Source organism: Lagopus muta, chromosome 7, assembly GCF_023343835.1.
Source record: "Lagopus muta isolate bLagMut1 chromosome 7, bLagMut1 primary, whole genome shotgun sequence".
In the NCBI taxonomy this organism is placed as follows: Eukaryota; Metazoa; Chordata; class Aves; order Galliformes; family Phasianidae; genus Lagopus; species Lagopus muta.
This window is the reverse complement of record NC_064439.1, coordinates 2,737,519-2,753,341: the sequence shown is the minus strand read 5'-3', so window position 1 is coordinate 2,753,341 and position 15,823 is coordinate 2,737,519. Positions and strand designations below refer to the sequence as shown.

The 15,823-nt window shown below is 46.6% G+C and overlaps 1 protein-coding gene across 1 annotated transcript in view; it reads right to left on the bottom strand.

The window, feature by feature from the left end:
* Nucleotides 1-15,823, bottom strand: part of WNT9A (Wnt family member 9A) — a 50,423-nt gene that overhangs the window by 15,522 nt on the left and 19,078 nt on the right. Inside the window, exon 2 of the mRNA XM_048951642.1 lies at nt 1,825-2,084. Coding sequence (XP_048807599.1) covers nt 1,825-2,084 — 260 coding nt within the window. The remainder of the gene's footprint in view (nt 1-1,824; nt 2,085-15,823) is intronic.

Sequence of the window (15,823 nt, the reverse complement as noted above, 5' to 3'; positions counted from 1 at the left end):
AGGAGGAGAAAGATTTACAGGGCTGTGAGCCGTGCTCTGGGAACAACACCTGAAGGATTTACAGCATCGGTGGCGGGCTGAGATGCTGCAGGGGCATAAAGCATGGAAGAATGAGACAGCAGGCCGAGCTCTGCAACCCTCAGTGCTACCATTTATTAAATGGTGTCCTGACAAGGAGCTGGGATGGTTTGCAGCAGTGTTTTCCAGCAGCAAAATTCCAGGCTGCTCTGGAATACCCCTTCCCCTCGCTGAGGGCACATCTGAAGGAGCAAGCTGTGGCCTCCAGGTGTCAGCATGAGAAAGTGCTTGGGTTTCCCAAGGCGCCACTAATCCAGGGACTCCTCTGGCATGCAGAGATATTTTTAAACGTCTTGCAGCTCTGGCTGCACCTCTTGGGTTTCATAAGGACGCTCCTTGTTTCCATCGCAGTCGGTGACAGTGCATTAGTTGAGCCCTAGAGCTTCTGGATGGCTCCTTCCCATTTCTTAGGGAACGAGGGAGCACTGCAGAGCTCCAAATTCATCTTTGAGCATGTCAGACTCTGGGTCTCTAGGTCCAGTTACTGAAGGCGAGACTTTCTGGGAGTCACTGAAGCCCTCAAGTTCCAGGGAAGCCACCTGTGAAGTGGGCCTACTGCATGGTTAGCTTCAGTCCAGCAATAAGAACTGGACTTTGGCAGAAGAATTGGAACTCGATGATTTTTGAGGTTCCTTCCAATCCAAGCTATTCTGATTCCACTGTATGATTTCATTGAGAGGCTGCAAGAGAGCTGGGCTACACAAGGCAGTGCAAAGGAAACAGACAGAACGCACCACCTGCTCCTCTAATACTCTCCATCAGATTCTGGTCATCTCCACCTGGAAGCAGTGTGGGCATCACTCACTGCTCACAGCCAGGGAGCTTTTGCACAGGTAGAGCAGAGCAGGGCATGGAAGCATTGAGTTTGTGCCTTGCATCGTGACCTTCCCCCCCACCATTTTGTCTTTATTCCTTTACCAAAGCATTTTCCCACTTTCTTTCTTGAATAGGAGAAATAAAATAGTTTTTAAAACATAATTAAAAAAAAGACAACACAGCTTTGGGACCTTAAATCTCTTTTCCTACAGCAATGGCTCAACTTCCAGCAGAAGCAAGGAGCACACAGAGCTTCTGGCTGCAGACGTATGAACAAACATCTCCAGCCTCCATACAGAGGAGCTGTGGTCAGTGATGGGAGGCAGGCAGAGGTTCCTTTGATACGAGCACATCCATCACAGCCACAGACTGAACAGATGAGCTATGCCTGGCTTTGTCTTTACCTTCCACAAAGCTTAGGCTTATTTAGTTTGGAGAAGAGAAGGCTCCAGGGAGATCTCTTTGCAGCCTTCCCGAACCCAAAGGGAGCTTATTAGCAGGAGGGGAACTGAAATTTTACATGGTTTAATAGTGATAGAACAAGGGGGAATGAATTTAAACTAAAAGAGGGGAAATTTAGGTTAGATGCTAGGAAGAAATTCTTTATTTAGAGGGCGGTGAGGCCCTGGCACTGCTGCTGAGAGAGGGTGTGGATGCCTCATCCCTGGAGGTGCTCAAGGCCAGGTTGGATGGGGCCCTGGGCAGCCTGATCAGGTGGGAGGGAACCTGTTCCATGGCAGAGGGGTTGGAACAGGATGATCTTTCAGGTCCCTTCCAACTCAAACCATCATATGACTCTATGAAGCTCTTTTTAGAGCCCTGAGGAGAGAACTCTCCAATGACATGAGGATGACTGCTGTGCAAAATGGCAGGAAAGCCCACCAGCGCAGGAGGTACCAGCAGCCCCAAGCAAACCCCCATCCCACTCACCTCTCTTTAGCAAGCTGGCCCGGTAGCGGCCCTCCAGGGTGCAATTCCAACGCTCAAAGCGAAACTGGTACTGGCACTCCAGTGCACTCATGCTGATGGCCTCCATCAGGGTCTCTGCCACGCCGGGGTCCCGCCGGCACATCCTGCGCTGCTTCTTCTCCAGCTTCAGGCGGTCACAGACTTTGTAGTGGGCTTTGACGGCGGCTTCCTCCATTTCTGAGGTCAGAGGGAGGATGGTCAGGGGTTCGTTGCCCGTCAGCCTGCAGAGGAACAGAGGGGTAAAGGGTGAGAATGAGCTGAGCACCCACTGGGATGCAGTGGGAGAGAAGAGATTTTACAGCAAGGCTCTCTGCAGTCTATGCATGACAGGGAGGTAAGAAGCAATACATGGATTTATTTTCTCCACGGAGCTCGTCTGGATGAAAGACCTTGGCAATCGCCACGTCTGTCAAACTCAAAATTGCCAAAGGACAGTTCATTTAAAACTGAAATAGGGAAAAAATTACAGAAGGTACATAAGTGCATGAATTCAGGAAACTAGCAAGAAGGCAAGAACACTGCAGCTACTCTCTTGTGCACTAAAAAAGAAAATAGTCATTTCAGGGCATCAAGCAGAGCCAGAACCAGCTTGGGAAGGTGACTTGTGCCACCAGACCCCAGGAGACACACCAAGAGAGCACGTACAGCCACTCCACCCTAAGCAGAAGAACAGGAGAGATCCCTACACAAAATTCAGTCACGGATCGAGGCTTGCAAGCAGGATACACTTTGAGAGACGACGATGCCAAAAGGTTTTAACAAGGAAGAATGAGCTCAACGCCTACAAAATGACCTGAAGAAATTCAGAAAGACGTGTCCTTCTCTTCTCCCCTGCACAAGGTTTCCAAATGTGCAACAAAAGAAGCCAGCGTACTGTTCCCGGTGTCAAGTGACGAGCTGCTGGAAAAGGACCAGGCTGGCATCGGCCCCGGGGAGCAGGAAGGCTGCAGGAACATCTGCTGGGCTCAGCAGTGGGTTGCTGGCTGGGCTGTCTGCACCCCACTCTCCTGGCTCTGCCCTATTCCGGCCAGGTGCCAGTGCATGCAGTCAATGGGGATAACTAAAAAAGGTTTCTGAAGAACCTGAAGACACATTTCCCCAGCCAAAATGGAAGGAAGAAGTGCTTAAAGCCAAAATTAAAACATGTTGTATGCAATGCAGCCCTGTGCAGATGGGCATGTGCAGCGAGCATAGACCAAGACCCATCAGGAGAAACAAGGTGGCAGGCATGGGAGCAGAGCACACACTCATCACCTTCACCAAACACTGAGTGACCACGGAAATGCTTAAAAACTCTCAAGAACAGCAGCTTGATGTTCCTTTTCCAATGAGGAATCCACTGTAATTAACAGGATGCATCCTGCCAGGAAGGCAATCCCACGAGCCATGCACCTATGGTGCCTTGATTCCCAAACCTCCCATAAACAGCTGGCACTGACCTGAGCCACGTGTGGTACAGCTGACAATTATTCCTGATCATTTAATGAGGTGATTTAACATAAAATCAAGATAGAAACCAAAAAAATGAAGAGTCAAAGTGATTTGTGGGAAAGGCGATAAAGGAGTGTGACTTATGCAAATTTTCCCCCAAAAAGGTTTTTTTCCCCCCAAAAAATCTGTTCCTAGAAAGATAAAGACACTGACAAATCTTAACCCTCACATTTTCGCTCTGCACTGTGTGGACTCAGGCTTGAGTGCTGCCCAAGGACTTGGGACATCACCTGGCCCTGGTGGCCTCATTAACCACTTATGCTTATGAGAGAGGTGGCTCGATCCAAGCTTTGCAGTAGTAAATGCCTGTAACAAAATCTCCAAGATATTCATTCCTGGCCCTCGTCAATTCTTTTCCCCCAAAGGTTCAATCCTACAAGCTTTCCTAGTTGGTGTAAGGGATATATATCCTCTGCTGGCAGAGAAGACATAACCCATTTTCTACCTCTCTTTCACCTTTCCAACTGAGCTGGTACTGGTGAGCAAAATGTCCTGGAAAGCACAAGCTCCATGTATCATGTAGAAGTCAGGGGGAGTGATACAGGAGCTGATCCTACAGGCAAGGTTTTGCACAGCAACCAGCAGTTTGGAGCCCCTTTACATTCCTCCCATTTTATGTTTGCCTTTGAGATACTGCAAGTCATGGATTTCTTAAAGGCAATCACATGATGGCTGTGAATTGGAAGAGACCTGAGAGATCATCCAGTTCCAACTCCCCTGCCATGGGCAGGGTTGTCTGCCATCAGATCATGCTGCCAACCTGGCTTTGGGCACCTCCAGGGATGGGGCAGCCACAGCTCTCTGAGCAGCACTGTCAGGGGTCCCAGTAAGAGTCAGCCAAAGAACAAAATGAAGAGTCTGGAACAAGGAGAAGGTAGAAAACAGGATACATTGTGCTGCACAAAGCCAGAGGACAAGGCTCTGGCTCCTGCTTTTGATTTGCAGGTGGAAAGCCATGGAAAACAATAGGAAATGGAAACATTAAATGGGATGTTGCTGACAATATGCCATTTTCACTGTGCAGAAGCACAGTGCAGAGGCTTGGGTGAAAGTTCATCAGTTTTGATAACCAGGATAACGCAGGCAACACCATATAAACTGCAAACATTGGGCCAGCATCTCCACTTCCAAACTCCCTCTTCACCCTTGCCTGGGACAACACAGAGACACCACACCAACACGATGGATAGCAGAGCACTTCTCCCACCTGCTCAGCCTGCTTCCTGACCCAACTCTGCACTGAGGAGCATGCTACCTTCAGTCCTCATCCACCACAGAAAACAGACATCAAAAACCAAATGGGTGAGAAAGAAGCCACACATCAGTAGTAAACAAGCACAGGCAGAGCTGGTGGCCCCACCTGAAACACTGCCTCGGAGCTGCCACTGCATGGAACCTTTGTAATCCCATAAAGCCCTTTTATGCAACCTAGGCTGAGTGAGGTCCTGTAAGGCAACGGTGTCAGAGTTGGATGCTTTCTCAGTTCCTCACACAGGCTGAGCTGTTCCTTCCAAGAAAATCATTCAGGATGGGGGGAAAAGGGGCTATTTGTTTATTTAATATATTTTTTATTGCTCACCCAGTCTACAACTTCTGTTGTTAGAAAGATAGCCAGCACTCTGCTCTATTGCATTGGATTGAGAAGGCTGAGCATCAGATGAAGGTACGTTTGTCCACCAGGAACCTGGAGAGAGACCAAACAGCCAATTGCTCACAACCCAGGAAGCTTTAACTCTGTGTAAGTTAACTTTGGTCTCCGTGAGGGCTGCAGGGTAAGATTGAGATTTTGTCCTCTTTTTCTGTGCACCTCACCTGCCTTCTGCTCTGAGCATGCCTGCACCATCCATCCACATCTCAGGAAGGACCTCGCTGCCCAGTCCCACATCACTCAGCTCAGGGGAACCTTGCCAACATCATTCTCCTTCCAAACTCCTTCCAGTTCAATCCCTCACTGCTTTGAAGTCCAGAAACCAGAAGTTTATTATCCCAGCTGTAAACGGCAAGAACTACTGGGTTTGCACTAATACTGCTGGTGGCATTCATCTGCTTTGGTCATGCACTCTATTAGGACTCACTGCCCTTCTCCAAAGATCCTATTTTCAGTTCATTTTGGAAGGCTCTTCATTGCACCAGCTCATTCTTTTATACGTTTCCCAGTATTTTCTCTTATGTTACGGGGTCTTCCCTGGTGGGAATTTGAGGGAGACAAGTCAGAGACACGGAGCCTGCACAGATCTGTGAGAGCACTCTTATTTTTGACACACTCAAGAGTTTCCTCTGCAATTGCCGCCAGCAACATGAGCCAAGGTGAGCTGCGAGGAAACGCCTCTGCTATACCCGCCTGGAATGACAGCCCTGCTGAAATATTGCATTCCTACCCTGCAGCTTCCTTCTCTGCCAGGAGATTTATCTTCGGTACATCTGTACAAGGCCCCAGTTGATTTTATTTTCAGTTCTTCCTTGAATGTTTTTCCTGCGGTATTGCACCTCTTCCGATCCTTGTTCTACTCTATCATCTCTTTCTTTTCTTCTAACAATACGGGAGTAGGTTTTGAGAAGCTGAGAAGCAGCATGCATTAACGCTCTTCACTGCAATTCCAAAATTGATGACTCTACAACTCAAGGAGCCAGACTGAGTTATGCAGGACTCCAGGCACGTATTGCTGCTTCTTCTACCCACCAACCTACAAACCCCCATTCTCTCTCCCACTGCCATTATTCCACACTACAACAAAGCTTTCCTGAGTTGGCCTACCATGCTCCCTCTCCATCCCACAAAGGCCAATGGCTGCTTGAAGAGCAAGAGGTCAGAAGTCCAGGCAAACTAAGAATGGTTGATCATCGAAGAATCAACTCTTCAGTCAAATATCTCATTCTAGCCTGTGTGGGTCTGTTTGATTTTGTTGTTTGTTTGTTTTTACAGTTCCACAATGCCTGCACCATAACTCAACATTTTCCCTATGCACCAAAGTCAGAGCTAAGCATTTTTGCTGCAACATACAGTGCTTACCTGTGTTCATACATTCACATCCACTGCCACCTCATCTTTAGATTACAGAATCAAAACCCATACATACTAGTTTCAAAATCCACTGCAATTCTCCAAGCTACAGTGCAGGTTTCCTACACTGGTTGAAGTACACACACACACAGAAATCCCATATCCCATGGAACACCTTCAAAACAACCAAAAACCAAAAAACAAAAAACCACTCAAGGTATTCTCCTTGGATCCAAGGATTTTATACTACTTTTCTGAAAGAGTGGTCAGGCACTGGAATGGGCTGCCCAAGGAGGTGGTGGAGTGACTGACCCTGGAGGTGTTCAACGAACATTTGGATGTTGTGTTTTAGAGAAGACTATTGGTGATGGATGGATGGTTGGATTGGATGATCTTGTAGATCTTTTCCAACCTTGGTGTTTCTGTGATTTTTCAGCTGCTACACCTCAGAATGAATTATATTCCACCACAAAGATCGACTGATCATAGAAGTATTTGCTTCTTTTAGCTCAGCCTGATCATCAGCTTCCCTAATCCGGACACTTTTCAAGATTTCTTCTCATCATCCACAGATCGAATCCCTTTATGCACATGCTAATCCTCTTCCTTCCAAGCCATTTCCAACCTCCTCACCACTCTGTGTGTGTGCACCTCTCCTTTTATCCTCTCCATGCCATTCTCCACCAACAATGGTGCCTTGCTGTTGGAGACCATTGAAGAAACAACAAACAAACATTCGGAAACCCAGGTTGTGAACACAGCTATTCTCATGGCAAGCATGCCTCAATTGCTATTCTGATCCTTATCTTCTTCTCAATACCACAGCACACATGGCAACCTCTCAAACATTGTTTTCCTCCTTTAGAAATAGTACATATCCCACCACACAATTACCAACATCACACACTTCCAGCAACACGTGCCATCAGCAGCAGACCTCTGCAACCTCACTGTATGGAGATGGAAGCAGCCATCTCCTATGATTGAGATCCTGACAGAAGAAAACACCTCCAGGTGCCTGGTTCTCCTTCTGAACATAGGAGTTGAGACAATAAGGAGGAGACAAAATACAGAACAAAGAATTTCCCAACCAGTAGATCCTACTTTCCAGGAAAGGAGGTGTGAGTCTGCATTACTCATGAAGTGTGCTCAGATTGCCTCAACATATCCACACAGTGAGAACGTTCTCTCTGAGCCCTCTTGCCATCCTGGATAAGGGGACAGAGGAGCAGTCCTGTAAGCATCCTGCTACACACACCTGCCAGGCTCTCAGGGCCTATGGAGTCATTCCCAGCATCCAGGGAAAAGACTAAACAACTGCTTCTCCAAGAAAGCATCTGCTGCTGCAGACCTCTAGCTTTTCTTGTCCAGCATAGCCCTCCTGAATGCTTCTAAGATTTGCAGCAACCACTCTTTGATCCCAAAAATCATTAAGCACTTTTCAGACCCAGGTGTTACCACAGATATTGTTTACATCTGAGTTTCTCATTTTTGCTTCAGCTGAAGTTCACACAGAAGTCAGAGGACTTCACCCAGGCTGCTGAACGCAGCAGACCAAGCAAGAGGAAACCTCAACAGGGTAGATGTCCCAGCTGAGGAAAGAGCTGGACCCTAACTTTAAGTTCTCTTTGGGATTCTTCTGTGAATGGGGCAAGATATGGGGTGGTTGCTTCCCAAGCACAGAATGCTTGCTATGCATATAAATAATCTTTCATATAACTTCATGCTAAATCATGCCTGCAGTTTCTCCTGCACAAATTACCCCCCCTCCTTCCCCACTTCCCCCCAAAAACGAAAAAAAAAAATTGATGCATGGCATATGAAGGTCTAGCTAATGAAAGCAAAAAAAATTTCAATGAATGTGCAGGGAATACGTGACTCCATTCAGATACGGAGCTGTGGAGGGCTGGGGATGCTATGGCACATTCCTTCACCAGGCCCACAGGACCAAGGTGCTGTGAGGAATAGCTATTTTTGCACTGTGGCAACCAGAAACACCACAAGCAAATACTGCAGCTGCAGCATTCCCCACTCATGCGAAGCAGAAAGGCCGTACAAGTTCTGAATGACAGCATTCCCCTGGAGGAAGGAAGAGATGCCTTCCCTTCTCCCTCCCAGCAAGGAGGGCATAAGCAATCACAGAGAAGCCCAAGAGCAGAGGAAGGAACTGAGCTTTGCTCTTCCAACCCACAGTGGTGTGCCTGAACCACAAAGCCGCAATACCCCAACCCTTCTTCCCCCTCCCTACAACAAACCTCATTCAGGAAGTTTCCAGTCCTTGCACTTTTATTTTTGGCAAATATCAGAGCTGAGATTCACCAGGACAGAGATGACAGGGACAAGGCTCGGACCAGGACCAGCCCTAGGAGCCTCTGCAATATTACTGATGCTCAGGATGAGGAGAATTGAGTGCACCCTCAGTTAGTTTGCAGATGACACCAAGCTGGGAAGAAGCGTTGATCTGCCTGAGCAAGGATGGCCCTTCAGAGGGATTTGGACAGACTGAGGTTGTATGAGCTTTAACATGACCAAGTGTCAGGTCCTGCACTTTGGTCCCAATAGCCTCGTGCAATGCTGCAGGCTTAGGGCAGAGCGGCTGGAAAGCTGCACAGAGAAAAAGGATCTGGGGGTGTTGGCTGACAGCTGGCTGAACATGAGCCAGCAGCGTGCCCAGGTGGCCAAGAAGGCCAGCAGCATCCTGGCTTGTGTCAGCAATAGCACAGCCAGCAGGAGCAGGTGATCACCCCCTGTTCTGGCACTGGTGAGGCTGCATCTCAAGTGCTGTGTTCAGTGTTGGGCCATTCACTGCAAGACACTGAAGCCCTGGAGTGTGTCCATAGAAGGGCAACGGATCTGCGAGGGTCTGGAGCGTAAGTTTGATGGGGAGCAGCTTCTCAGCTCTCTCTGAGCTGAAAAGAGGAAGCTCAAGGGAGACCTTATTGCTCCCTGCAATCACATGAAAGGAAGGTATAACAAGATGGGGGTTGGTGCTGTATCACTGTTAGCTGGGAAAAGGCAAGAGGTGATGGCCTGAAATTGCATGAGTGAGGTTCAGGTTGGGCATCGAGAATAATTCCTTCTCAGAAAGAGCAGTAAGGCAGAGTGGTAGAGCCACCATCCCTGGAGGTGTTCCGGAGTCATGGAGATGTGGCACTAAGGAACACAGTCAGTGGGCATGGCGGGACTTTGGAATCTTAGAGGTCTTTTCCAATCTTTATAATTCTATGATTCCTTTGTAATACATACAGCTCATGCCGTGAAGGACCCAATAGTTCCCAAATGACCTCCAGAAAACCCTGCTGTTGTTTTTTTTTGTTTTGTTTTGTTGTTTTTTTTTTTTTTGTGGAAGGGGGAATAACTTGTTTTTTCATAATTCAGTACTAGCTGGGAGCTCCCAGGTAGTTTAATACCAAGAGCTGCCTGTAACCAAATTCCATTGCAAACAACCTATTTTGCCTGCAAGCGGGCAGAGGCAGGGAGAGAAGAGGAAGGGAAGGTTGTTTCCTCTCCCCTTCATCCTCTGAAGAATGAAACAGCAATCAGCCAGATTTATGGAGGATTTTTAACCCAACTTAAAACCAGCCGGTGAACTGCGGTGCCAGTGGAATGCATGGGCCAGGCAGCAGCAGGGGCTTTCGCTGCCGATTTAAGACGGCATTAAGCTTCACCCTTCCCAGCTGGTGCCAGGAATTACTCACCCGCTGTCCCCGGCTGCTCACTATTCTGGCTACTGATGGCTTTTTATTTTGTCTTTACGCTTTGTTTCTTGCTTAATGTTTTTGTATTTATTGACATGCTTCCTATCAGATCTTGCACAGCCTGTAGCTGGGAGTTTCAGCGCAGAGAAACAGTGAATGCGGAGCAATGCGATGGAAGAAAATGAAGTAATGAGGCTGGAGAAGAAAATAAAAACCTTGTTTTATTTACCCTATTAGGATCTCAGGTCCTTGCTGCAGTATAAAAGCAACTCCACTCCCTCCCTGAATTAGAGCGGTTCATTTGAGTCCAAAATTGGGCCTAACACCTCTCCATAACTTAAAACATAGATCACATTCACAAGAACATAAACAAGCATGCCTGCCCTTGCCTTGCTTTTGAATCAGTTCTGGTAGGGTTGAGGACCAGAAAGCCACATAATAGATCACACAATGCAATACAGCATTTGTACAATATTCTTGCAACAAAGAGTTAAACTACAAGCAAACCCTGTTTCATCTGCTCCTACCATAGAGATCAAATTCCAAGACGCAGAAATTCATCTGTGATATAAAACTGAAGCAGCAGTTCTGCTCTCATTCTGAGCAAAGAAATCCAAAGTTCATGGATTTCTTGGTATCTTCCTTTGTCTGGAGAGAGTTGCCCTTAGCAAACGATATATAGAATTCAAAATGTGAAGAGTGAAGACCAGAAAGAAAACCTTACTAACATTTTCCAATCATGCTTTTTGCACTGGTGCTCCTTTATGTTCATTCCAGCAGCTTTACAAAGACAACTTCAAAAAGCACCACACGCAGGGTAAGGGCACTTCTTCACGCAGGCAGTTCCAGTGCCTGGAACAACTCCTGTCCGTACTTCTGGCTGTCCAGCACTCAATCTTCTGCATGAAGCCTACTGACACCCTGCAGACCTGTCCAGGGCTGGGGAACACTCACTTATAGGAATCCAACATGCTGACTCAGGCCAGAACAGCATTAAAAATAAATGCAGGATGTTCAGACCCTAATATCCCCCTTCCTTCCTATCCCCCTAACACTATATTATTAAACTTCAAGACTCTCTATCACCAGCTACTGTGAAACCCCAAAATTTAAATGTATAGATTCCAAAAGGGATTAATCACCCAGGTGGGTGATTAAACATGAGGACTCAAATGCAGCCTCCTGCTTCAGGAAGCCTTTACATCACTGACTGTCCAAACCACACAGGCTATACCATTTGTCCCGTTTCTCCTTAGCTTCTCTAGATGTCCACATTTTGATGAAGAAATCTTCATTTCAGCCCACAGCATCAGAGAGCACTTTGGGTTGCAAAGGAATATAAAGCCCATCCAGTTCCAACACCCCCACCAGCTTATGCTGCCAAGGGTCCCATCCAGCCCTGCCTTCAGCTCCTCCAATGATGGGGTACCCATAGCTCTCTGGGCAGCATTGCCAGTGCCTCACCATCCTCTGAGTAAAGAATGTCCTACTCATATCCAAACTAAAGAGAGATTTAGATTAAAACCATTCCCCCCTTGTCCTATCGCTATTGGTCTGAGTAAGAAGTTGCTCTCCCCTTGCTTATAAGCTTCCCTTGGGTACTGGAAGGCCACAATCAGGTCTTCTCCGAGTCCACTTCTCTCCAGGCTCAACAAGCCCAACTCCCTCAGCCTGCCTTCATAAAAACAGGTGTTCCAGCCCTCTGAGCAACCTCACGGCCCTCCTCTGGACTCTCTCCAACAACTCAGCATCTTCCTCATGCTGAGAGCCCCAAGAGGGCACAGCAGAGGGAGACAACCACCTCCCTCACTTCTGCTCGTGCTGCCATGCTCACTTTGCCCACCTCACCTCCTCAGCCCCACGCAGCCCTCCACCCACGGGCACCCCCAGCACTCCAGGACATGGGCATGCCTCGCACGGCCCCAGCGCCAGCACGGCCAGCATGTGTTAGTGTCAGTCTCTTCCACCCACTCCTGCCAGGGAACGCATCTGACTTTGTAATGAATTGCCCATTTGTCTCTCTAACACCTCAGCCAGCCTTTTGTTAAGCCTTATCTCCCAAATTTAACAGCTCCCTGGTGCAAATCACGCAACAGGACTTGGCTTCTTCATTCCCCCTCCCCATCTCCTCCTCCTCACTGGTCCGTCTGTCATATAAATCGTGCTGTCCATCCCAAACACTGCCCTCTCTGTTCTCAACAGATGCCTCAGTTATGGAGCTGTCCTTGCCCAGACCACAGAGATTGGCAGCAGAGGAAGAAGCTCCTCATAGCTAACACAGCAGCTTCCCTTGCTGCCTGAGGATAGCCCTACGTGCACACACACCCAGCAGCACAGCAATGAAATACAGATTATTCACCAAACACCAAAATCTCAAAAGCTGGCGGGCTGAAAGGCTAAAGAAGATTTTGATGAAAGCACAGTGAGCACAGAGCTCCTCAGCACAGCTCACACTCCTGTTGTCTTACTTCCTCCTCCTTCCTCAAGCCCTGTTTTCATGCTTAAGACCTGGAAGTCTCAGCTGCTGCCTTGACATTTTCCTAAACAACTTCTGAATAAATGGCAACTTCCAGCAACAAGTGCAGGTTAAGGCTGAAGGGGTTTGCATCTCTCCCTCCCCTCAAAACATTTCACCCAGCCCCTATTTTATGTCGCATGGAGGTCAGCTCGTGGAGCATTTAGATGGTTGGGCGGTTTGACACATCATCTGCTCTATTTTGGGAGCAGTTTATGGCTCTGCAATTCCTCCCCTGCACAGCAGTGATAGCTTTTCCACTCTAATGTCACATTATCCTCGTGGAAGGTTTAAAAACTAAACAGGTGAAAAAACAAACTTTCTGGGCACTGGAGAGGGCAGGATGCATGAGAGCCCCGTTGTGCTGATGAGACAGTACGCTCTGAGCCTCAGCAGGGATTGTGGGGATGAACTGGGAGCACAGAGCATAGATAGGAAGATACTCGAAGGCTCTCACATGAAGGTCATTCCAAGACAAAAGTTGTCTCATGATTGTTTTCCTGAAGAAGCTTTGCAGCCCTGAGGTTTTACAAGCTCCAGATGAGACTTTGAGGGTCAGGTCTCCAGCTAAACAAACTGGCTCTGGCCAAAGTGTCAAACTACTCCAACAGGAATAAATCACTAGCACAGAAGACAGTGTTCTTGCTGAGGTAACCCACATGTGGGATGAGTTTCAATGAAGCCAACTGATGTCACAACCTTTGTTTGTCTCACATGCCACCTGCAAGGGCACTGCTAATCACATATGATGTATACATATGATGATACAGACAGACAAGATATCTTTAACAGACTCATGCTATTGGAGAATCTTCGCTTGCTTTGTTATAGAATCATGAAGGTTGGAGAAGACCTCTAAGATTCCCATATCCAATCCCAACCCATCCCACCACGTCCACTGGCAATGTCCCTCAGTGCCACATCTCCACAGTTCTTGAACATCTCCAGGGACAGAGACCCAACCTGAGAATAAATTTCTCCTAATTTCCAGGAGTTAATAGAACTACAGAACATCAGCATGAACCTCACTCAGACCCACCTCAGCCTACACTTCAAGAAAAGCCATCACAATACTTACTGCAGAATTAGGCTATAACGGGTCTTTGAGATCATCTAGTTCCAACCTCCAAACTTTATGACTACAGCATATACATCCTTTTATTATACTACAGTTTATACGAATAAAGAGTCAAATTAACCAAAATACTAAAACCCAGGGTGGCCCACAGTTTTCTTTCTGCTGTTTTGTAGATGAGATAGCACACCATCCATCTTCAGAGCAATGCATTTGTGCTCGTGAATGGGGAAAAAAAAATCCTTTATGCATTGTATTAGAAAAGGTATGTGGGTCACACTCAATGAACCAGTATTATGGAAAGCATTTCCTTCCTGTATTGATCATCCATCCACCCAACTAAGTTGTATTAAAAAGGCAGGGGAGAGGACAACAAGCCAAGTGTTATACATAGCAAATTCTGATTAGATTATGAAACTTTAAGAAGATCTTAACAAGTGGACAGTGTACATTTTACATAATTAGCTTGTTACTTATAAATGCCTTACATAGTGCCAATGGCAGATTTTCACCACCTAAAATAGACCAAAGCTGTTGGATTCAGGAACTGCTGCCATCCCAATTTAGATCAACCCAAATACAGAAACCACGAGGTGGTTTTGTTACACCAAGATTAAGAATTGAATCAGCTCTTGTGTTCCTGGATATTATGTCACCTCGCGAGCCCAATCCTCACTAAATGTAAAAGCTGTTCTTCACAGCCTTTTGATAGATTTCAAGCTCCTTTTTGGAGGAACAGAACTCACCAAGCCTGGATGTAAAGACACAGCACTGTGGGATGCCAAAGTTGCATCCATATTTATTTTGCAGGGAACTGTTCCCCATGAGATGTATGCTTCATGAAACTTGGAGAGGAGTCCAGCAGGCCTTGAAGTACAAGCACTGCTTGTGAAGCAGGACCTCAGAAATAGCAAGCCGAAAAAGTAAGTACTTTAATTTGCAAGTTGACCATGCTTGACATCAACGTCCTACCAAACGCAGAGCTACACAATGTTATTCCTACTCAACTCCCTCCTATTGCCTGCAGACATCTGAAGGGAGAAACACTATGACTGACATGAGAAACCGTGCCTAGTTCAGCAGCCCTGAGAGATGTCCCATGGATCTACACATACGAAAGTTAACTACCAGGAAAAAAAACAAAACCAAAAGCAGTGTACCTCTTCCAGTCATCTCTACAAAATGATCCAGGTTGATAGTCCATCAGTGAATTGTTTGTGTAGCCTGAAAATACAAGATAGACCTCTCAGCCCAGAACTAGACGACCAGTTTTGCCCAGATTCACAAACACGTTTAGATAACATCTCATTTAAAGTAATTACAATCCATAACCTTAAATGCCTCTTGAGTGCAGAATGCTTTTGTGTGCACCAGTGGAACAGAGATGGAGATCTGAAAGTCCTGGATTTAAATTATTCCTTGGAAACTATCTTGAGAGCTGGAAGTAAAACTGATAAAAGTCTTCATATGGAAGTGACTTCCAATTCAGCCACTCAAGGACCAGGAAATATCACCATAATTGCATGCATGCATTATAAATCAGTTTTTATCTCAAAACACCATGTGACCACATACTGCAAAGCAGCCCAGTGTTAGATATCTTCTTCCAAACTACCACCTTACTTCATTCCTTCCAGAAAGGATGATTCCCTCCAGAAAGAAGGCAGGAGACCACGAGAAGAACCAACTGTGATGAGTATTATCTAGGAAAATTAAAACTCATTCAAGCAAGGCACTATACAAGGCAAATTCAGTCAGCTTTTACAGCCTTTCACAAATCATTAGCACACCTCACTTTCCAGTTTGAGTCTGTGGTTTCAGTAATGACAGTTAAACCTGGAATGAGCCATAATACTTCTAAGTACTCATAAACAATGGAAACAAAGCTGACTTCAGCATCAGACAGGATGCTCAAGGTAAGTGTTCTCTCAATTGCTTGCAAGCTTTGTCTCAGCACCTTTAAGCACTCACAAGGAACCAAATATGTTTTCAGCTGAGCACAGAATCTGGACAACATGTTTTCAATAAGCCTTGTGGCTACATGGTTAATGGGAACAGTAATGAAATACTTAGTAATTGCCAGATCATTACAGAATAATACTAGCACGCAATCACAAAAAAAGCTCTGTTGCAGTCTGCGTGCACAAAGGCTATGACCAAGATTACTCAGCTTCCACATG